This window comes from Saccoglossus kowalevskii, chromosome 6 (genome assembly GCF_978046115.1).
Source record: "Saccoglossus kowalevskii chromosome 6, keSacKowa6.1, whole genome shotgun sequence".
NCBI lineage: Eukaryota > Metazoa > Hemichordata > Enteropneusta > Harrimaniidae > Saccoglossus > Saccoglossus kowalevskii.
In genome coordinates, this window is record NC_140646.1 from 3,012,624 (window position 1) to 3,038,551 (window position 25,928).

General features: G+C 36.7%; 1 protein-coding gene across 1 annotated transcript; it reads left to right on the forward strand.

Annotated features, from left to right (window-relative positions):
* The first annotated feature begins 3,266 nt into the window (after positions 1-3,266).
* Positions 3,267-22,900, forward strand: LOC100374354 (bone morphogenetic protein 1-like). The gene is made up of 10 exons (XM_078006551.2): positions 3,267-3,393; positions 5,662-5,811; positions 15,449-15,585; positions 16,178-16,531; positions 16,964-17,189; positions 19,128-19,289; positions 19,551-19,739; positions 21,084-21,212; positions 21,299-21,476; positions 21,815-22,900. Exons 2-10 carry the CDS (start codon positions 5,688-5,690, stop codon positions 22,209-22,211), a joined length of 1,896 nt encoding a protein of 631 aa, XP_077862677.1. The 5' UTR covers positions 3,267-3,393; positions 5,662-5,687; the 3' UTR covers positions 22,212-22,900.
* The last annotated feature ends 3,028 nt before the right edge of the window (positions 22,901-25,928 follow it).

Genomic DNA, 25,928 nt, shown 5'->3' on the forward strand with positions numbered 1-25,928 from the left:
TGTTATGTTTGCAGCCATCGTGACTAAGTACATTGTATGTTATGTTTGCAGCCACCGTGACTAAGTACATTGTATGTTATGTTTGCAGCCACCGTGACTAAGTACATCGTATGTTATGTTTGCAGCCACCGTGACTAAGTACATGTTTGCAGCCACCGTGACTAAGTACATCGTATGTTATGTTTGCAGCCACCGTGACTAAGTACATTGTATGTTATGTTTGCAGCCACCTTGACTAAGTACATTGTATGTTATGTTTGCAGCCACCGTGACTAAGTACATTGTATGTTATGTTTGTAGCCACCGTGACTAAGTACATTGTATGTTATGTTTGCAGCCATCGTGACTAAGTACATTGTATGTTATGTTTGCAGCCACCGTGACTAAGTACATTGTATGTTATGTTTGCAGCCACCGTGACTAAGTACATTGTATGTTATGTTTGCAGCCACCGTGACTAAGTACATTGTATGTTATGTTTGCAGCCACCGTGACTAAGTACATTGTATGTTATGTTTGCAGCCATCGTGACTAAGTACATTGTATGTTATGTTTGCAGCCACCGTGACTAAGTACATCGTATGTTATGTTTGCAGCCACCGTGACTAAGTACATCGTATGTTATGTTTGCAGCCACCGTGACTAAGTACATGTTTGCAGCCACCGTAACTAAGTACATCGTATGTTATGTTTGCAGCCACCGTGACTAAGTACATCGTATGTTATGTTTGCAGCCACCGTGACTAAGTACATCGTATGTTATGTTTGCAGCCACCGTGACTAAGTACATTGTATGTTATGTTTGCAGCCACCTTGACTAAGTACATTGTATGTTATGTTTGCAGCCACCGTGACTAAGTACATTGTATGTTATGTTTGCAGCCACCGTGACTAAGTACATTGTATGTTATGTTTGCAGCCACCGTGACTAAGTACATCGTATGTTATGTTTGCAGCCACCGTGACTAAGTACATTGTATGTTATGTTTGCAGCCACCGTGACTAAGTACATTGTATGTTATGTTTGCAGCCACCGTGACTAAGTACATTGTATGTTATGTTTGCAGCCATCGTGACTAAGTACATGGTATGTTATGTTTGCAGCCACCGTGACTAAGTACACCGTATGTTATGTTTGCAGCCACCGTGACTAAGTACATCGTATGTTATGTTTGCAGCCACCGTGACTAAGTACATTGTATGTTATGTTTGCAGCCACCGTGACTAAGTACATCGTATGTTATGTTTGCAGCCACCGTGACTAAGTACATCGTATGTTATGTTTGCAGCCACCGTGACTAAGTACATTGTATGTTATGTTTGCAGCCACCGTGACTAAGTACATCGTATGTTATGTTTGCAGCCACCGTGACTAAGTACATGTTTGCAGCCACCGTGACTAAGTACATCGTATGTTATGTTTGCAGCCACCGTGACTAAGTACATTGTATGTTATGTTTGCAGCCACCTTGACTAAGTACATTGTATGTTATGTTTGCAGCCACCGTGACTAAGTACATTGTATGTTATGTTTGTAGCCACCGTGACTAAGTACATTGTATGTTATGTTTGCAGCCACCGTGACTAAGTACATGGTATGTTATGTTTGCAGCCACCGTGACTAAGTACATTGTATGTTATGTTTGCAGCCACCATGACTAAGTACATCGTATGTTATGTTTGCAGCCACCGTGACTAAGTACATTGTATGTTATGTTTGCAGCCACCATGACTAAGTACATTGTATGTCATGTTTGCAGCCACCGTGACTAAGTACATTGTATGTTATGTTTGCAGCCACCGTGACTAAGTACATCGTATGTTATGTTTGCAGCCACCGTGACTAAGTACATTGTATGTTATGTTTGCAGCCATCGTGACTAAGTACATTGTATGTTATGTTTGCAGCCACCGTGACTAAGTACATCGTATGTTATGTTTGCAGCCACCGTGACTAAGTACATTGTATGTTATGTTTGCAGCCACCGTGACTAAGTACATTGTATGTTATGTTTGTAGCCACCGTGACTAAGTACATTGTATGTTATGTTTGCAGCCACCGTGACTAAGTACATGGTATGTTATGTTTGCAGCCACCGTGACTAAGTACATTGTATGTTATGTTTGCAGCCACCATGACTAAGTACATCGTATGTTATGTTTGCAGCCACCGTGACTAAGTACATTGTATGTTATGTTTGCAGCCACCATGACTAAGTACATTGTATGTCATGTTTGCAGCCACCGTGACTAAGTACATTGTATGTTATGTTTGCAGCCACCGTGACTAAGTACATCGTATGTTATGTTTGCAGCCACCGTGACTAAGTACATTGTATGTTATGTTTGCAGCCATCGTGACTAAGTACATTGTATGTTATGTTTGCAGCCACCGTGACTAAGTACATCGTATGTTATGTTTGCAGCCACCGTGACTAAGTACATTGTATGTTATGTTTGCAGCCACCGTGACTAAGTACATTGTATGTTATGTTTGCAGCCACCGTGACTAAGTACATTGTATGTTATGTTTGCAGCCACCGTGACTAAGTACATCGTATGTTATGTTTGCAGCCATCGTGACTAAGTACATTGTATGTTATGTTTGCAGCCACTGTGACTAAGTACATTGTATGTTATGTTTGCAGCCACCGTGACTAAGTACATTGTATGTTATGTAAATTTAATTTGCAAACAATAGATACGAATAAATCAATACATCTATTTATTAAATGTTCACGGTGTTTTATTGTCAAACCGTTTTAGTCGGAACCAATGAAATTGTGAACTTAACTCAAACATGGTTAACTGTGTTACGAAGTATTATTATTATTATTATTATTATTTTTATAAATTTGAAAACAGTTTAGAATCCACCTCGCTGATTGATTGCACTAATTATGTTATCCCAGAAATATACATAATTTAGGAATGCGGTGACATAATGTAGAATAGAACAATGTACATTTCGTTCCAAGGTCGACTCAATAGATTGAATAGGCTGTGAACAGCAGAAAAATATAAGTTGATTTCATGATCTGAGCCGTTTTCCAAGTGTTAAGAGATCCTACAATTGCCGACATGTTTTATAAGCGATACTCATTTTGACTCTAAATTTATTTATCCGCAAAAACAAACATAGAAGGGCCGAGCCGACCGAACATCGTCACATGTGTTCTATTGTACGAGTCACTTTCATTTGAAAAGGAAGTGCTTTATTATTCTGTATTGTTTGTTTACAATGACGTCGATCCCTGGTTGCCACACAAACGAATACGTAGCGAGGCTCCATTTTGTTTTCAGCTTGTGATCATGAATATCACACAGGTGAATGCGACTCTATCATCTTGACGTACTGTGGCGTACATGTACTATTTCACCTTCAATTACACAGTAAGTGTTTTATGTTTCTGTTATAATGCTTATTTTCAGACTATGCGTAAATAGAGTTATGCTTGCACCAACCACTGACTGATTAAATTGGCGTTTATAATCACTGAATGTTCCCCTCTATTAAACGTTCTACCCTATTTTATTAGTCACTAAATTTGGGAATTCTGTCAATAACACATGATTTCCGGTAGATTTATTTGTCAAAATTCTTATAAAAAACTGTATCTTTTGCCATAACGTTTCCCAGCGCAATCGTAGTACATTGCATGGCTAATGGCACCCATCTCTATGATACATCTACACAATTCGTTCTCCCTTTTTATAGTTATCACTATTCACTATAAATACATAAAACGACCTTGAAATTCACTTGCAGTGGCCATATTGTACGCAAATCATCTAAAATAGAACGTACATGTAAATCATTTAGTCTTCAGTTCATTGTATACGTATCACGTGCAAATTTCATATTTTGCTAAAGCAAATGAATACCCACATGATAATATCAATGTATTTTCAGCGTATATATGATAACCACACAAGGTTTCTTAAATAATATCTCCACATACACACATTCATTATCGTTTTATATATACATAAATAATTTCACTTTCTGACGCATATGTGTCAGTAATAGGAAACTAAAGTAGAGATATATATTGTACGAGGCGTGTTTTGTAATTACCAGCTCTAGCTATAGAATATTTGCGCAAACATCGATAAATATATAAAATTATGAAACTAAATTAATCATAGAACATTTTATGACGAATCGACCAAATCGGCCCAGCATATGACGCGTGTATTTAGTATAGATTTCGCGTTGGTCGTCCCCGGTGATCGTCACTCTGTGATGCGTGCGTTCAACCAGTCAACACACACACACCTTGTTTACACCGTTCTATACGGTGATTATTACCACTGGCTTGATCCGGATAACATGGGTGTGTGAATAACGAAATGTGGTTATTGTCTAACTCCTTACATGTATTTATGTGGCTTTATATATAACCTAGAGCTTGATATTCAGGGGGACCATCGAGACTTTGGTAATTCCAACTAACATCTAAGAAATTATAAAAAAATCAAAGAATAGAATAGAATAGAATAGAATAGAATAGAATAGAATAGAATAGAATACTGTCAACACAAAATATGTCACATAATAATAACAGATAAACAACATTTGCTGTTGTTGACATCACGAGTGTTACAACAAACACTAAACACTGTATGAATGTAATAAATGTTTGATTAAATGGGGCAGATACAAACAAACACTAAACACTGAATGTTAAAATGTTCGATGAAATGGGGCAGATACCAACACACACTAAACACTGAATGTTAAAATGTTTGATTAAATGGGGCAGACACCAACAAACACTAAACACTGTATGAATGTTATAAATGTTTGATGAAATGGGGCAGGTACCAACAAACACTAAACACTGTATGAATGTTATGAATGTTTGATGAAATGGGGCAGGTACCAACAAACACTAAACACTGTATGAATGTTATAAATGTTTGATGAAATGGGGCAGATACCAACAAACACTAAACACTGTATGAATGTTATAAATGTTTGATGAAATGGGGCAGGTACCAACAAACACTAAACACTGTATGAATGTTATAAATGTTTGATGAAATGGGGCAGGTACCAACAAACACTAAACACTGAATGTTAAAATGTTCGATGGAATGGGGCAGATACCAACACACACTAAACACTGAATGTTAAAATGTTCGATGGAATGGGGCAGATACCAACAAACACTAAACACTCTATGAATGTTATAAATGTTTGATGAAATGGGGCAGGTACCAACAAACACTAAACACTGTATGAATGTTAAAATGTTCGATGGAATGGGGCAACTACCAACAAACACTAAACACTGCATGAATGTTATAAATGTTCGACGAAATGGGGCGGACACCAACAAACACTAAACACTGTATGAATGTTATAAATGTTCGATGAAATGGGGCGGATACTAAGAAGAATTTACTAAGAATAGGCCGTAATTAATTGCAAATCCCCGGGCCGAAAGATTTGTCAATATACTGCTCTCGTTTGATAACTGGCGGATGTGTGAACAAAAAATTGTCGTGAATGAAAGTAAAATATGTATGATGTCTGTGCATGGAATAAAAAGAATTGAGAGAAATGTAAAAAAAAATGTCGTCCGGTAAATGTGCGTAAAGTTATTGAACAAATATGATAATAATAACACATGAATACATGTTTGCCTTTCTCAGATAAAACAAAGCCATCGCCATCCATTATGAAGAGAAAGCTGACCCACTTATTTGCAGTCGTCGTCGTATTCATTTTAATTCCAAATTCATCTTTAGTACACTGCAAAGATAAAGCGCTGATTGCCAGACCACAGAAATCATCACAACGAGGTAAATAATTTAACCACATCATTCATTCGGAACTTGATTTCATTCGTTCAGTATATTTGTGTCGCATCAGCGTGGATTTGCGTTCGATCCCACAGTGTGACTCATAGACACAGGCAATTACATATATCATAATATGGACAATATGAAGGAAATGAAAGATAAATAAAATGTCATGTATAAATATAACATGATAGCTGTAGCACATATAACCGCCATGATATATGTCACATGGTTATATAATATAAACCTGTCATGATATATGGAATAAATATCACATGTTTTTATCAAATACAACTGCCATGATATATGTCACATGGTTATATAATATGAACCTGCCATGATATATGGAATAAATATCACATGTTTTTATCAAATACAACTGCCATGATATATATCATATGGTTGTATAATATAAACCTGCCATGATATATGGAATAAATATCACATGTTTTTATCAAATACAACTGCCATGATATATATCATATGGTTATATAATATAAACCTGCCATGATATATGGAATAAATATCACATGTTTTTATCAAATACAACTGCCATGATATATATCATATGGTTATATAATATAAACCTGCCATGATATATGGAATAAATATCACATGTTTTTATCAAATACAACTGCCATGATATATATCATATGGTTGTATAATATGAACCTGCCATGATATATGGAATAAATATCACATGTTTTTATCAAATACAACTGCCATGATATATATCATATGGTTGTATAATATAAACCTGCCATGATATATGGAATAAATATCACATGTTTTTATCAAATACAACTGCCATGATATATATCATATGGTTGTATAATATAAACCTGCCATGATATATGGAATAAATATCACATGTTTTTATCAAATACAACTGCCATGATATTATCATATGGTTGTATAATATGAACCTGCTATGATATATGGAATAAATATCGCATATTTTTATCAAATACAACTGCCATGATATATGCCACATAGTTGTATAATATAAACCTGCCATGATATATGGAATAAATATCAAATGTCACGTGACTGTATCACATAGACCATACATGATATATGGGATAAGAATCACATGACTGTATCACATAGAACTGTCATGATATATGGGCTAAGTATCATATGGCTGTATCACATATAACTGTAATGATATATGATCTAAGTATCATATGGCTGTATCACATAGAACTGTCATAATATATGGGCTAAGTATCATATGGCTGTATCACATATAACTGTAATGATATATGGTCTAAGTATCATATGGTTGTATCACATAGAACTGTCATAATATATGGGCTAAGTATCATATGGCTGTATCACATAGAACTGCCATGATATATGGGACAAGCATCATATGGCTGTATCACATAGAACTGTCATGATATATGGGACAAGCATCATATGGCTGTATCACATAGAACTGTCATGATATATGGGCTAAGTATCATATGGCTGTATCACATAGAACTGTAATGATATATGGTCTAAGTATCATATGGCTGTATCACATAGAACTGTCATGATATATGGGCTAAGTATCATATGGCTGTATCACATAGAACTGTCATGATATATGGGACAAGCATCATATGGCTGTATCACATAGAACTGCCATGATATATGGGACAAGCATCATATGGCTGTATCACATAGAACTGTCATAATATATGGGACAAGCATCATATGGCTGTATCACATAGAACTGTCATGATATATGGGCAAAGTATCATATGGCTGTATCACATAGAACTGTAATGATATATGGGCGAAGTATCATATGGCTGTATCACATATGACTGTCATGATATATGGGCGAAGTATCATATGGCTGTATCACATAGGACTGTCATGATATATGGGCGAAGTATCATATGGCTGTATCACATAGGACTGTCATGATATATGGGACAAGCATCATATGGCTGTATCACATAGAACTGTCATGATATATGGGCTAAGTATCATATGGCTGTATCACATAGAACTGTCATAATATATGGTCTAAGTATCATATGGCTGTATCACATAGAACTGTCATGATATATGGGACAAGCATCATATGGCTGTATCACATAGAACTGTCATGATATATGGGACAAGTATCATATGGCTGTATCACATAGAACTGTCATAATATATGGTCTAAGTATCATATGGCTGTATCACACAGAACTGTCATGATATATGGGACAAGCATCATATGGCTGTATCACATAGAACTGTCATAATATATGGGACAAGCATCATATGGCTGTATCACATAGAACTGTCATAATATATGGGACAAGCATCATATGGCTGTATCACATAGAACTTTCATGATATATGGGCAAAGTATCATATGGCTGTATCACATAGAACTGTCATGATATATGGGACAATTATCATATGGCTGTATCACATAGAACTGTCATGATATATGGGCAAAGTATCATATGGCTGTATCACATAGAACTGTCATGATATATGGGACAATTATCATATGGCTGTATCACATAGAACTGTCATGATATATGGGCAAAGTATCATATGGCTGTATCACATAGAACTGTCATGATATATGGGACAATTATCATATGGCTGTATCACATAGAACTGTCATGATATATGGGCAAAGTATCATATGGCTGTATCACATAGAACTGTCATAATATATGGGACAAGCATAATATGGCTGTATCACATAGAACTGTCATGATATATGGGACAATTATCATATGGCTGTATCACATAGAACTGTCATGATATATGGGCAAAGTATCATATGGCTGTATCACATAGAACTGTCATAATATATGGGACAAGCATCATATGGCTGTATCACATAGAACTGTCATAATATATGGGACAAGCATCATATGGCTGTATCACATATGTTGTAAACCGTACTTTTACTTCAGTGCCAAATAAGTAGTTTAAGTTACATTATAGGTACGACCATGAGGGCGCTGTTCATATTGGGATGCGATAACGTCATACGGGAATGGATGACTTCACAATGGGTGCCCGTGCATAGATGAGCATAAATAATGACGTCACAAGTCACAATGGGAATTCGTGCACAAATTAGCATAAATGAGCGTCCATGGCCGTAAAGATGTTAATTTACATGAGGATGACGTCACAATGAGACATTGTGAATACATTTGCATACATAAAATTGATGTGAATACGAGGTCGTGTCGAGGTCATCGTGAATACATTTGCATAAATTACCATCAATTTTTTTTAAAATTTTTTTTTTAATTGGATGTTTTAATTATTTTTTTAATTGGACGAGCGTGGACGTCACGAAAGATAGGGTTAGAGTTAGGGTTAGGGTTAGGGTTAGGGTTAGAGTTAGGGTTAGTAGTAACACAGGTGGCCGTACGTCTTAAACCCCATTACATTTGTGAGACCCATCACGAGTATGTGACATTTTGTCAACCCTAACCCTAACCCTAACTCTAACCCTAACCCTATCCAATTTCACTGTAACGCATAATTGGTTTTCGATTGAATCGAATATTTTTAGGTGTGTTTTGATTGGAATTAGTTTTTCTGAGAACTGCATTTGTTTCATTTTGCTCTAGCTTTAAGGACTTCTTGTTTTACGATGAATATTCCTGATTTGTGTGTTTTTATTATGCAGGTATGTGTAGGTTTTTGTATATTCAAGTTCTCCCCCCATCAACATAAAATTTCACTTCATAAAAATGAAATTTGGACGAGGGAGAACATCCACACAAAAAAATCACGTCTTATGGCAAATCTGTCTAGACCAATGGAAAAAAAATGAAAATATATTACTGCAAATACCTTCTAAAATTAAGTAGCAAAGCAAGAAATTTGGCTAGCCTGCTAGAGTTGGGAAAATATCACCCCCATAGCAACTAGATTGAAATATTGGATCAAAATAAATAATTCTAACCCAAACTCGCTAGTTCACGAAGCTCACAAACTTGGAATACATCTTGACGAAAAAGGAAAAGACAACTGGTAAAAGACATGAATCAAAGTAAATAGCAAACCAAGAAATTTGGCAAGCCTGCTAGAGTTGAGAAAATATCCTTGTAAAAGACATGAATCAGATTTTAGACAATTTGACTATGGAAAAAAAATATTTTGGAATACACATAAATCTCAGGATGACAAAAAAGAAAATCATTGAAACATTGACAGGTAATTCGAACAATCCTTTGAAATCCATAGCACAGAAACATTACATGATGCAAATAAAAGTACAAATTGTAAAAACAAGTTACGAACCTACAGAAAAATTAAAACAGAATTTGCATATGGAAAATATCTCACGACAATCAAAAATCTAAATCATAGTGCTGTGCTAAGGCGAAACTCGGAATAAAGGCTCATACCCTTCAAATAGAAAGGGGTAGATATAATAACTTTATAGCTGAAGACTAAATTTGCCCAGTTTGTGACAACTAGAAAATTGAGAGCGAAAAACAACTTCTCAATTGTAATCTATACATGGAGGAACGAAAAAAATCATGATTAAAATATTAAATACAATAAAATCAACTTTAGGACGGACGATGAACACCTAACAGATATACTAAGAAGATAAAATGACAAAATAATCATTGAGCTAGGAAAATTCGTCCACATCTGTTTCAGGTTACGACAAGAAAAAAATCCTAAAATGCCAAATGCCTAAACCAACCACCACATATTTTTGTTTTGCTTTACATTCACATGTTTGTGATTTTATTATTGTTACACTTTGGTTATTTTTGTTGCTTTATCGTATATAACCTTATAGCTGAAGACTGAATTTGCTCAGTTTGTGACAACTAGAAAATTGAGAACGAAAAACAATATCTTCTCAATTGTAATCTATACAAGGAGAAACAAAAAAAAATCATGATTAAAATATTAAATACAATAAAATCAACTTTAGGACAGATGATGAACACCTAACAGGTATACTAAAAAAGTTAAAATGACAAAACAATCATTGAGCTAGAAAAATTCGTCCACATCTGTTTCAGGTTACGACAAGAAAAAAAAAATCCTAAAATGCCAAATGTCTAAACCAACCACCACATATTTTTTTTTGCTTTACATTCGAATGTTTGTGAGTTTATTATTGTTACACTTTGCTGGTTTTTTTTGTTACTTCGTTGTATTTCCAACCAAGATCCCACGCATGAATACGGTTTCAATTTTAATTATTATTGTGCAAATTAGGTGGTTGAATATTGACATCATGGTCAGTTTACCACCTCAGTTATCACATCATGCTTTGTAAATATTTGACAAGCTCAGTGGTCACAGATAGTGTTGCTAACGCAACACACGGACGCACTCTTTCGAAGGGGTAACTAGCCATGTTGTGTACGGCCGCAGTGAGTTGAATTGAAAAGCCCGCTTCAAGTTGTGTACGTAGAGTAATAGATTATTATACATTATATTAGACATAATCATAATCGCAATCAAGAAGCAGATCTTTCCTCACCGATAAAATAGCTACCTATTGCTGACCCGTGTTTACCATGTTGTTAGGACAATTTGATTCATGGCATTATTCAATACAGGAGTTATGAAACGCGATCAGACCCCACATTACAACAATATCACGCCTCATGCGTTACTTCAATAATAACACCCAGCTGATTTGAAGACTATATAGTTGTGTCTTCAATTATTATTTCAAAGGCGAATATCTTTCACGTACACACTATAAATATTACAAACGGTAACATCGGTGTAAAAGTATTTATTTCGAGACTCGGAGCAAGTCAACACTGTTCATAATGAAAGAATCGACAAAAATGGCAAAATAAAAGAAATATCTAATCATTCGAACTACAACGTGCATACATACATACAGTATTCTGAGGATCGTCGATTGATATTACGCCATATTGCAAATGATACTATCAATGAAAGTGTTGACGAAATGTAACGTGCACGCACGCATTCCTCGTCCAGCGGTGCCCCAGTCACGTCAAACAGTCGATTTACGAGAGTGTAAACAATACGGTCAGGATATTATAATTGTATAATGGAATCTGCCTAATGGATAAGCGAGTGCTCCCTGTACATCTTGGCAATAATCAAAACTTAGCGCATTTTATTAAACATGAATTAGCATACAAAGTGTATGCCATTATTACTGGTCGATGTTCACCATTGAAATTACTCTGTATGCAATGCGTACGTGTCAAAGAACGAACTACGCACCATCTCTATAATATGAAACATTTACGATTTCTTGACCCGCTTCCCGTTTGCTTATTGAATCTACAATGATAATAATACAATTTCATCTCATTCTCTCCAATATTAAAGGGGATTCGCACAGAGTTCTGGGTAAATCAAGTGCGCATACTCATTTTCAGCCAATCAGGCGTGCCGTAACAGCGAGTATTTCCTTGATTTACCCAGAACTCTATGCGAATCCCCCTTGATTCTGGCTGCTGGCCATTTTCGTTCATGAAATCGTCGGATATCATCAGAAAACGCGGGATTTGTGCAGTTTTGAATAAAACCAAGTTAGCGATTATGAACAATGGTTATTAACATAACACCTGACCCCCTCTGCACTTTTTGTTTCGCATTTTAAGGTAAGAAATCGACATTTGAAACCGACAGGGTGTCGATTTACTAGGTGCCGTGTTTCACAACTTGTTTATTTATATACGTATAGCGGATGATTTTTTTAAAAAAAAATAGTATTTATTGATTTTCAGCCCCCAAGTGACTGTGTATTTTTCACCATTATTTATTGCGTTCGATGTTGCTCGAGAAGACCCTCGAGAAGACCGTGAACTTTTTTAAATTGTGCTTTATTTTTACATCAAACTACAATCTCAACTGAACTGTGACTAGGAGTGATATTGTATTTTTCGGATGAGCATTCTTTTGCAATCTTGAGGATGCTTTACTCGAGAAAAACGGTGTTTTGTTGACAGTCTCTTTGTCTTGATCTCTAACAGTCTTTCGGTCCGTAAAATAAACCCCTCACTCAGTTTAGAAACAATTTTATCGCTAAAAACATTGATGTCTGCAAACCTTTACAATATTCCTTTGTCCATTCTCGTATTTTTTGTGTGTTTTTAGAGTCACTTTATGGCGAAGTTTTGCATGTTTTCGTCTATGGAGGTGGTCGCCGTGTTGCTTTATTGCATAGTTTTCATAGGAGGTAATCGGACAAAAGAGATTTTTGATTGTCGTGCTTTCATATCCCTCCATTCGCTTTATTTTACATATAGTATTCTATTAACTATTTATAATTTCAGAATGCCATATAAGACCGCAAGATTTTCTCGCGAAAAGCGTGTATATACAAAGCATGTTCATTTCCGCATTTGAGACTGCTCTTCGTTGAAAGGTCAAAGTGCCATGTATTGCAATGCTTTGTGGGGAAAATGACGCAACTCTCGCACTGTCTCATGATTTATCGCGTGTTTTCCGTCGCCCGTTTAATGCTAATGACTTCTTAGCTCGTTAACACCTCTCTTGTTTCAATGTTTATGGAGACAAGGGTGGGTACAATAGAATGACGCAGCGCTTCCTAACCGTCCTAGTAGAGTGACTGTGGTTTAAGCATAGACCCTCTAACAGAGGGATAGGAAACTGCGGTATTTCCTGTGATCTATGTTACTTGTAATCCCTTAACTAAATTTAACTAACGGTTTCAACTTACGGATTAAAACTCAACAAACTCTCGCCATTTGCGAGACGGCCTTATGCAAAATACCCAACAACTCGTACATCGCGAGATGTGATTATGCAAATTACAGCTGATACTCATTTTAAGATGGCGGACGATTTCGAGGCATGTTTTATCCTATCCCTCTGTTAGAGGGTCTATGGGTCAACAGAATGTCGAGTCATGTTATCAGTATCCCATACACGCAGGTCGAAATTCACGCTTTCAACTTGAAACTCGATATCCCTCAGGCTGTTTGTGAGTGTTCATGTTTTAGATAACATAAATATACCAACATCTGTTGTTTATCATCTACATGGGAGGTCTATTTCACGTTGGGAACACTTATGACTAGCGAGTTATAAATAACCCAACGCCTTACATTTAATCTTGTGATTGAGTTCAGACTGGCATTCACAAGTGTGCTTCGGAATGATACACATCGCTTATATCAAACACCGTTGATATTCGCGAGTGGAACGCGTTGGGACACTTTCTGTCTGAAATACCCTTACCACGAAAACTATTTTGACTCGTACGGTAGTCATGTCATGGAATTTATAAGATTTCTCGTACGTAGATCTACAATCATCGAATACTTTCAAGCCATGTGTTGCCAATACATCCTGTATGACTCGTTGTGTCCATGAGATGAACTTTTCACGGAAGGTCAAACTTGGTCTACCGCCTTTGAATCTTTGGCAAGAAGCGAGGACATAACTTCTTCGCCGAGGGAAAAACGAAAATCGCTACGTTACACCGTAAACTCATTCCGTGTGATGATTATGTATGTCAAAAGTTATTCTGTGAAACGATCAGGTAATTATAAATTTTAACTCATAGTAGCGTAGTCCGCCATTTTTTTGAAAAACAAACTGTACGTCGATCAACCGATTTTGCATACTTTGCATTTTAGCGGATTGATGACCACAGTTTTACAGGGTGACTCGTACTTTTAAATTTTCAACACATAACTTATACTTTCTTTATATAACTATCGGTTTTTAATGTTATCCTCTCTCTCTCTCTTTTTCTTGTACGACAGATGAGCAATTCTGATTATAGTGATGGAATAAAAAAAAAAGTGTACAGACTGCTTGACTCATTGAAAGGAAGTAAGAAATGTAAAAATAAACAACATATGTATATATAGAATGAATTATTTTTTATTGATCAATGTTTACTATTATTGACTTTTCTCGTTTCTGTGTTTTAATCGAATCGTTTATGTACTCGTATTTTTCGTGGCGTTAAAAATAAATTTAACCACGCCGCACATTTACATGTATCTACGTATTTTTCGAGGGGTTTATAAAGAAATATTTAATCACGCTAAACATTTATACACTACGCAACTATTTTCCTTACTCACATCGTATGTTTTTTTGTGACGTTAAAAAAATACTCAACCATGTCATAAATATATACTCCATGTCAATATTTCATTCTTGTTTACTTCTTTTGTGCAATAAACTCCATTAGTTTTCAAAATGACGTGTATTTATTAACGTGTGTGTGTGCGCGTGTGTGAGCGCCTCTACGATACATTCTGAAAATCTTTCGTGACGTCCACGCTCGTCCAATTAAAAAAATAATTAAAACATCCAATTAAAAAAATAATAAAAAAAAAAATTGATGGTAATTTATGCAAATGTATTCACGATGACCTCGACACGACCTCGTATTCACATCAATTTTATGTATGCAAATGTATTCACAATATCTCATTGTGACGTCATCCTCATGTAAATTAACCTCTTTACGGCCATGGACGCTCATTTATGCTAATTTATGCACGAATTCCCATTGTGACGTCATTATTTATGCTCATCTATGCACGGGCACCCATTGTGAAGTCATCCATCCCGTATGACGTCATCGCATCCCAATATGAACAGCGCCCTCATGGTCGTACCTATAATGTAACTTAAACAACTCAAATAATATTCTATTTTGCAGTGGAGCGTGCACTTGGTGATTGTGGTGGATACTTCACAGCTGATGCTGGTATTATAGGTTCACCTAACTGGCCATACAGTTATAGCAATAATCTCGACTGCTATTATCACATCACAGTGTCCAGTGGCAATGTTCAGGTAAAACAAACATCCGTTTGTATTCGATATGTGTCTGCGCGTTTGAATTTTATCAATCGTTGTCCATTAGATGTTTTTCTAGTCGCACAGTTGGATCGTAATTAACGGCTATTTATAACAGATATTTCTAGTTACAGACTGGAATCGTTTAGTGGCGGAAAAGACAATACAACTTTTACCAAACATTAGTGATGTTGTCGCCCCATGTGAATATATAACAGGAATGTAAATTTGTATAGCTCTTTACTCAACCACTGATAATACATGGAAATATTGTAAACATTTAGATTACTTAGCGAACTAGTCAATCCATAACAACTTGAAGGTTGCTGCGGTATTTTAAAAATGAACAAGAAAGCAAAAACACAGCAGTGCATTCTGGGTTACTAAACGCTTATGTATGAATAGTTTTCAAAGTTGTTTGAACCAGCCTTTTTTGAGATCAAGATTGTTGGCAGAATTGGAATAAAGATATACACTGCAGTGGTGATAGAAAACAGTTTATTGCCTTTGTAGAACGTTGTTTCAACTAATAAGATAAAAAGCATCGACATAATAGATTCATTGACTTTGTATACTTCTCTTTCATTAGATAACGTTCACAACATTCGCTACTGAATCTAGTTATGACTACTTGTATGTATATGATGGTTTGTCTACCTACGACCCACTTATTGGTTCTTTTACTGGGTCAACATTACCATTACCGATATCATCCGCTGGATCAGATCTCTTACTCCATTTCCACTCTGATGGCTCTAGTGTGAACACTGGGTTTTACGCTACATATATTTCAACTGACGATCAATGGTCTTACATATCGTCCTGTGGTGGATATTTGACCTCCGACTCTGGTGCGTTTACGTCACCCAACTATCCTGGCTCATACGATGATTATGCTGAATGTTATTATTACATCTCTGTTTCACCGGGATATACAGTGCAGGTGAGTTAAAGGAAAACCTCCGGTTAAGCGTAATATCATAGAACATGTTTTATTGAAATTACACTGAGAAATAAAAGACATATTAATAGTGCAAACAACATGAACAATGGCGTTCCATTATATCCGCTGATGTGCTGGGATAGGCAGCCAAACGAATATATTGTGCAAACACAGAACTACGCAAGAATTATTTATAGCATAACCATTATGTTTTAACTTTGTCAAGATGATGACGTGTGTGTGTCGAGTTTATGAAAGGCAGCACTCAAAACAAAAATATAGCTCCTATCGAGAACACACATTTCTATTATCACGCACCTAGTTTTTAAAGAGTTCTCGTTGATCTTCACAACACTTGCATAATATTTCCATGGCCAAAAATTTCTCCGTTATTTTCAGCGTTACATCATCTAAATTTTTATATTTTTTCAGTTAACTTTCATCGCATTTGATACAGAGTCATGTTGTGATCAGGTTTATGTTTACGATGGCAGTACGACATCATCAACACTTCTTGGACAATATTCGGGGACAAACTTACCAAATATTCTGTTATCCAGCGGCCCCGACATGCTGGTGCATTTTCATTCTGACGGCTTTGTCACTAGTAGTGGATTCTATGCGTCATATACCATTGGGTCGGGATTGGACATATCGGGTAAGCTATCCATATTTCACAATTCCAATAAGATGTGATTTTCTTCATTGTAACATAAAACATTATCCAGACGTATTCTACAAGAACAGACTTTTCAGATCATGATAAATCATATTCCTATGTAGTCGGCAATATACAGTATTAACAAATATTAACAATTACATTTTCTCGTTAATATTAAAAACTCAATATTCAACTTTATTTATTTAGTTTTGCGCTTTATCTATACTTATATATACAAACCCGCCAGAAAGTATTTACGCACCACACTATAGGCAGCTACTACCTACGATATCATACAATAAAATATACTCAATAACGGTTTGAATAAATACAGTGAAAAAACGTTCGAATTCTCTATGGAGTATACCGTGTAAACGCAAGCTCATGAATATTCATGAAGACATAGAACGCGGCGATTGTCAATAATGCGTGTGTCCACCTCTTCGCTGGATGACTTCTCTGAGCCGTTTTGGCATGGTATCGACGAGTTTCCGACACATGTTCACCTGGAACTGTCCCCAAGCTTCCATTATACTCGCGTATAAATCCTCGATGTTAGCAACTGGTCGGGAATGCACCTCTAAATTGATCAACTCCCAAAGGTTCTCAATGGGATTCAAATCTGGAGACTGTGCAGGCCAATTCAAAGTGGTAAAGTTGTCGAAAAAATATCCGTACTCTTGTGGATTATTTAGGAAATCTCTCACTGCCAATGCTGTGTGAACCGGGGCATTATCCTGTTGGAAATGAAAATTGGGTCCAACGAGTCTTAGTGCCGACGGTATCATTTCGTTTTGCAGGATATCCAAATATTTCCATCGGTTCATGGTCGTCGGTACACGGACCAGCGACCCTAAGCCGGTAGCCGAAAAACATCCCCACACCATGACGCTACCACCACCAAATTTTAGTGTAGGTTTAATGCATTTCAGCTCGTACTCTTCACCTGGTCTCCGACGTACAAATAATCTTCCACGGCTACGAAACACCGTAAACTTTGATTCGTCCGACCAGATAACTTGAGCCCACTGCGCCGGAGTCCAGTCGATGTGTTGTCTGGCAAATTGCAACCGCGCTGCGATGTGTCGAGGTTGTAGTTTTGGTTTCTTTTTTGCAACACAGCCGCGAAGATTACCATCCTTATATAGTCTTGATTTTATAGTGCTCAAACTCAATCTTTTCCCAGTGAGTTGATTAAAATTGGCACGCAAATCACGGGCGGTGTGAAACCGATTCGCTAAACTAGACCTGATGAGTAGCCGGTCTTCGCGTTGCGTTGTACGCCTTGGTCGACCTGATCGACGACGATTGCCCATACTACCTCGCAGACGAAGTTTTCGCAGGTTGAAACGTATGGAGCCTTCAGAAATCCCCGGTCTTCTTGCAATTTCCCTATTAGACACTCCTTCTGTATACAGTGCTTCAATGTTCCCTTTAGTAAATTCTGACAATTCCCTAACTTTCGGCATGGCTCAATGTTTGTAAATAAAAATTACGTATCTGACACTATGACCTCGATAGGAATATTCATGAACTACAACTGACAGGTATTCCCGCCCAGAAGCGCGTGTTGCAATAATTTCAGCTTCCCAATTGATTCAAATTTGCATGAGAAAGGACACGACTATCGCACATGTTTTATGGCGCGAAGTTTTAATGAGATGCAAATGATATGCAAATGAGCGCGCTTCCAAAGAGTTAACCATGGCGATTTTCGCTCACTGAAAAAACGTCTACATACAAAAAAACTAAACACAAATCAACCATTTTATTTTGACTAAAATGCACTAGTTCTTCTTAAATTTAGTATATTTTAAAGTCAACACATCATGTTACCCGGAATTGTTATTTTTAGTTACGAAAACGATCTAATGACAGGTGCGTAAATACTTTCTGGCGGGTCTATGTATATACATATATATTATTTTTCCTCAGTAGTTTGTGAAAGTGAAAGCATATCATCTGTAGGAGGTGAGCTCCAATCACATGCATCATACCCAAGTGGCTACACATCGCCTATATCGTGTACTGTCACCATAGTGACATTCGATCCGTATACACAAATCCACATAGAGTTTCTAGATGTGGACCTCTACGGTAAGCCATCATCATGACAGCAAGTCACCCATCATATCATATGCTATCCAAGACAATGTTCTGGCTAAGCTTTATGCACGATATACAATTGATAACGTTCATCACAGAGACACAAATAGTTTATCAAACTAGACAACTGCCAATACACATGGGAGTACCTGACTATATTCTGTATATTTTCCTCGGATATTTTTTGGAAGTTTGTAAATGTGATATATATATCGTGACGTCATCTGTTAACGCTATTTATATAATGTTTAGATTCAGGTCCCTTTGAAGACAGTATTGGAATTTTTGATCAATATGGAACCCCTGTTGACACACTCTATGGAAGCGACGGCGTGGGTATTCAATACCAGTCTACCTCTACTATGCGTATCACATTGACTGGTGTGAACACACATTATGGCGACTATCGAGGATTCAGAGCTGTGTATACATTATATTATGGTATGTAGACTAGAATAGAATCTTTAACTTTTTCACCACCAGTTCCCGCTTTTCATCACAAATTCACAAAATATTATATTCTATTGGCTTCAAAATTAGGGTTCATTTCCAGAAATATTGAAAAAAGTGCAGAAAAAATTGGTCGAGAAAGTCGAAAAGGTTCAAGCCGCTGGCCTGCAAGTTTCAATGTTGTTGTTGTGAGGGTAGAGTTAAACGGTAAAGTTGTAAAGCCTTTTTGGCTACTGCGTGGTCACTGTCAAAATATTTTGAAGAATTAGAGAATTATTTTGACCTCGCCTTCTACTTTCAGCTAAATTGAAGTCACTAGTGTACAGATAACGCCACATGCTATCGATGGGTTGATTCGGGCTACCTCGTGGTATTACTATACGTATCGATGGGTTGATTCGGGCTACCCCGTGGTATTACCTATCGTATCGATGGGTTGATTTGGGCTACCCCGTGGTATTACCTATCGTATTGATGGGTTGATTCGGGCTACCCCGTGGTATTACCTATACATATCGATGGGTTGATTCGGGCTACCCCGTGGTATTACCTTACGTATCGATGGGTTGATTCAGGCTACCACTATGGTATTACCTATATGTATCAATGGGTTGATTCGGGCTACCTCGTGGTATTACCTATACATATCGATGGGTTGATTCGGGCTACCCCGTGGTATTACCTATACATATCGATGGGTTGATTCGGGCTACCCCGTGGTATTACCTATATGTATCGATGGGTTGATTCGGGCTACCCCATGGTATTACCTATACGTATCGATGGGTTGATTCGGGCTACCCTGTGGTATTACCTATACGTATCGATGGCTTGATTCGGGCTACCCCATGGTATTACCTATACATATAGATGGGTTGATTCGGGCTACCCCGTGGTATTACCTATACGTATCGATGGGTTGATTCGGGCTACCCCATGGTATTAACTATAAATATCGATGGGTTGATTCGGGCTACCTTGTGGTATTACCTATCGTATCGATGGGTTGATTCAGGCTACCCTATGGTATTACCTATCGTATCGATGGGTTGATTTGGGCTACCCCGTGGTATTACCTATACGTATCGATGGGTTGATTCGGGCTACCCCGTGGTATTACCTATACGTATTGATGGGTTGATTCGGGCTACCCTGTGGTATTACCAATACGTATTTGCCGTCACTTTATTAACTGTACCATTTCCAGCTTTCAAGTTAGTTTTAAAAAGTACAGTACTAGCCCCAATATTACTAAACTGCAAATATTGACATTATTTTTAAATCATAGTTGTGAAGTGTTTTATGTGTTTTTTTTTTTTTTTTTACATATTACAGAGTCATATTACACCTGTAACGACGCAGATTTCCACTGTGATAACCACAGGTGTATTCATGAGAGTTTAAGCTGTGATGACCTAGATAATTGTGGAGATAACTCCGATGAACATGAATGCAGCTCACCAGGTAATGTTGTGTTGTATATACAATGGAGTCTTTGTTTCCATTCATCACGTGACTATGTCTAACTATTACAACTATGTATTTTATAGATAATCTTGGAGTGATTCTTGGTGGTGTATTTGGGTCTCTTATCATCATTATAATAATCATCGCAGTGTGTTGCTGTTGTTGTAAAAAGAAGCCAGCGGCTACATCTCCGTCGAGTACAACTACACGAATGGCCACAAGTACTGGTACCACAGCAAGACCCAAGCCAAATGACACCCAGTAAGTGTGCTACTGTGATGTTTATTTCATCAGAGTCATCCTATAAACTGTATTATATAGAGACACAGAAGATTAGAACCATTAAATTGACATCCAAAAAAAATATTTACAACACACATAATTGTCAAAGTTAGAAATTATGTCATCCGGCAACAAATAATTTTGATCATTAATTCAACATCAACAGTAATTAACAGTCGCGGTTCACAAGATCAACCCGAGGTATCTTAAACAACAACGTTGTTTTGCCCAAGGTGTGATCACTTGATATTACATTGTTATGTCACCGAGATATCCTTATTATCGAATTTAATAAAATGTAATATTATTTTTTACAGACCCACTGTGTTCACAGTTTCATACAATGCACAACCTCAACCTCCTGCTGGATATTACCCACCACCCCCACCGGCTTACGGATATGGCGGCGGTCCCCCAGGCGGTGGATACAATTATGCTAATTACAACAACACATCGTACCCTCCTTCGCAATACACACTTCCCCCGGTCCAGGGGGATATGGCTTACCCTCCTCCATCCATGAATGCATACAATGCACCAACTACTGATCAGTCGCCATATCCACCTCCGTCAATGGCACCGGGTAGCGGCGGAAATGACATGGTGTACCCGCCACCGACAATGGTCGGCGAAGCACCAGCATCATACACATCGGCGTCAGCAGCACCATCTGCCCCTCCGCCGTCATACAATGAAGTGAATCCTAACTCATAGATTCAAAAATGAGAGGATTTGAACTTGAACTCGATTTCTTACTTGATCAGGGTATATTTTATTTGCAGTGATGATTTAAAAAAAAAAAACATTTTTAAATATGCATTATTTTTAATTGTTTGTAATATATAAAATGATTTACTGTCGCTTCGATGAATAGATTTGTTTACGTTGGGTACACTATCAACATCCCCATCTCTGAGCCTCATTCTATCAAGCTTATGATTGTGTCATTGCACAGTGATAAGACAATTTAACGATTGAGTTTATATTTGTGGAGTGGTACGAAAACTGTCATTCACACGAAAGATGATGTGAAGTTACTAAACTTCTATTATTTACTATTTTCAAAAATATGTTTTATGCGTTTTATGTTTCCTGTATATTCCTTTACGTGTATATATATATATATATATATATTGCTATATCAAAATATCAACCGTGGAAAAGAATGCATTTAATGACTATATATTTACTTAGGTATTTTCTGAAAATACGACAGACACTTTGTAGCTGCAAGTATTCAAATCGTCACTCCAATAAACACATATCTATATAGCAATCAAACGACGATAAGTCTATACAGTTTAGACCCACAATACGTTCTCAATTGCACGCCTCAGCGTTCGTGTTTATAGGAATTTATCTTTTGAAAACTCTTCTATTCAATTAAATCTTTCCGTCCATGGGTTGCGTGTGTTTGTTTTATCACATATTCTATAATTTATTCACAACATTTGACTTGTACATAATTTACATATAGCAAGTATAATTTTTCAACAACAACAAAATATAGTGTTCATTTTTGTCTTTTAACAATTTGGGAAGTATATATTCGCGTTCAGCTTAAAGGGCGGTGGTAGTTGCGCCGCTTCCGTTCCGACATGGGACTCATAACATTTCGTCACACTCATTCTCTTAGTTAGGGATTTGTCAGTTACTTCGGCCTAGGAGGAGTCGGTGGACCGGTAAGGGGGGTGGAGGGGAGGTCGGGGTTACCCTGTTATTGATTTTGCAAATGGGGGGGGGGGGGGGTCACCCTGTTTTTGATTTTGCAAATGGGGGGGGGGGGGTCACCCTGTTTTTGATTTTGCAAATGGGGGGGGGGGGTGTCACCCTGTTTTTGATATAACGAATAATTAAGGGTCACCATGTTTTCCAGAATTCACACACACGCTTATGCATATATTTTTTTAAAGTTATTTCAGAACAAAGAATGAAAAAGTTAATGTACAAATGTACTATTACCTATATTGCCTATACATTTATGAAAGAAAAGTTATAGGCTAAATATTTTGGAGTTGAAGTTGCCAAATACCTAACAGATTATGCAATGCAGCTTGAACCCCAATTATAATGTTACAAGTCTATGTGCTGCTGATATTAGATTATTTTATTTGAAGTCTGAAGACACCATTGCATAAGATATTTACTGGATTTATCAAATTATAACAGGAGATGGAAAGACAACACAGCAATTAGTACAAAGAGCTGTGACAGTTTTTGTTGAGCAAATCAAAAATGTTAAATTTGTCAAAATTATGATATATAAATTAAAATAAATGATGAAAAAATAAATAAAAACTTTTTTTTAACTATTAAATATGCATATTTTGCTCTCAGACTGTTAAATGCCAAAATCCAACACAAATTTAAACAAAAATAAAAGTTTCCTTTGTTTTCATAAGCACAGACTGTGCTTCGGATGTAGAGCATTCAGAAGTTCCTGGTCTTTAAGATTTACAATGTACATTTTGTAATAATTTTTCAGGGGGGCAGCATGTTTTGAAATATAATGATGGGGTGGATCACCCACTTTTTTTTTTATTTGATAGGGGGTGGGTCAACTGAGATTTACAGCTAGCAAAATGGAATCTGCCGACCACCCTAGGCTGAAGTAACTGACCAATCCCTTATTGCAAATGAAAGAAGGCAATCCTTCACAATGAGTTCATGAATATAAAACCCAATATCTTTATTTAGTTATGTTTTGACCATACTGCATTGAAATATATCGTTCTATTTTGTTTATTTTCAAACGATGTCCAGATGCGTGATATCTGTTAATTACGTCTTATGTTGCTATGGTTACGTCTCTATTATTGTAGTCCTGTTTGCTACATTATTCATAGAAATTACTGAATTGAAAGAAACTACATCTCTTTAATTTAACGATCAGATGTTGATACGGTATGATCAGTTATAAAGGGCTCATACCACTAATTGAATTTCTATAGACGACAATGTTAACATATGACAAGATTGCTATATGAAAATGACGAAGAAAGTTGAAAATATGGCTCAAAAATGGGAAATCAACATGCCAGTAATCAACCATATGAAGAAAACTATCATGTTAGCCAGCTCAAACTCGGGTAAACAAGACACACCTACTGTATTTGGATTGCATCACTGGAAAAACACCAAGATTAGAACATACAAATACACACAGAATAAACCCACAGGTACACAGCCGCTAAGTAGTAAACAAAAGACCACATGTTGGTCTCACCTCTGACCCAGGTGATTACGCCCTCAAACAGGAAACACCTGAGAAAACAAATATTTAAAAAATTTCATTGGTTCTTGTTAGGCACCTTTACAATCACGCCATTGCCGCGTTGCATTGTGGTATATTTGTGCATACGTAGCCATGAGTTTAGAGAGGGCGCGCGCACCTTCTACTGTAAATCTGCCATTGAAGATGCCACGGAATATAAGCAAAGATGACTTCCGCATAACAGTTGCAATAGCCGCTATTCATACGTTTTCTGTGAACTGACAAATTTAAGAAAAACGTGATCACACACACATTCTTGAAATGCTTGCATTGGTGTTACAACTGATCTAAATCAAATTAAATGAAATATATGGTGGAAACAGTGGATATGTCAAGAAACCTATTCTCAACATTTCCACGAATTTAATTAGTTAAATATTGTCAAAATTATGCGGAAGATATTCCTTCGGGTGAGATGACATTTGTACAATTGGCTTATAGTATGAAATACACATAGTGTTAACTCGGAAAATGATCTAGGTAATTACGCCACACATCGCGAGTAATTTTTCGGCATTCATGACAATTCTAAACGCCTTCGGAGCTACACAGAAAGCCAAACGTAAAGTTTTATTCGACTCTGTATAATGTGAATTCAATGACATATTTGCCAAGACTGGCACCGAATCTCCCTGTCTATATGCCAAGACTGGCACCGAATCTCCCTGTCTATATTCCAAGACTGGCACCGAATCCCACTGTCTATATGTCAAGACTGGCACCAGATCCTCATGTCTATATTCCAAGACTGGCACCGAATCCCCCTGTCTATAGTATAGTATAGTATATTTTATTTGACACTAAATAATATATTTTGTTACATTATCTGTGGTCAAAAGACATTAAATATAATAAAACACAAGTACACACACGAGACAAAAGAAAATACATAAATAACTAAAGTCTAAGTAAAATTACTTATAGTAAAATAGTATGCTGTCAATAAATTTGCTAGCACTATTGGCAATGAACCCATCTCTCGAACTTAAAATTTCTGTAAACATTTGTTGTTTTGATAGTTTAAGGATACTTTCATTATAAATGCTAACTACATTCAGAAATTCAGTACGAGCATTTGTTATTCCAGTATGGTTACAGTCTAAAAGTGCATGGATTTCATTGCCAATAGCCCCATTGTTACAAAGTTGGCACTTTCT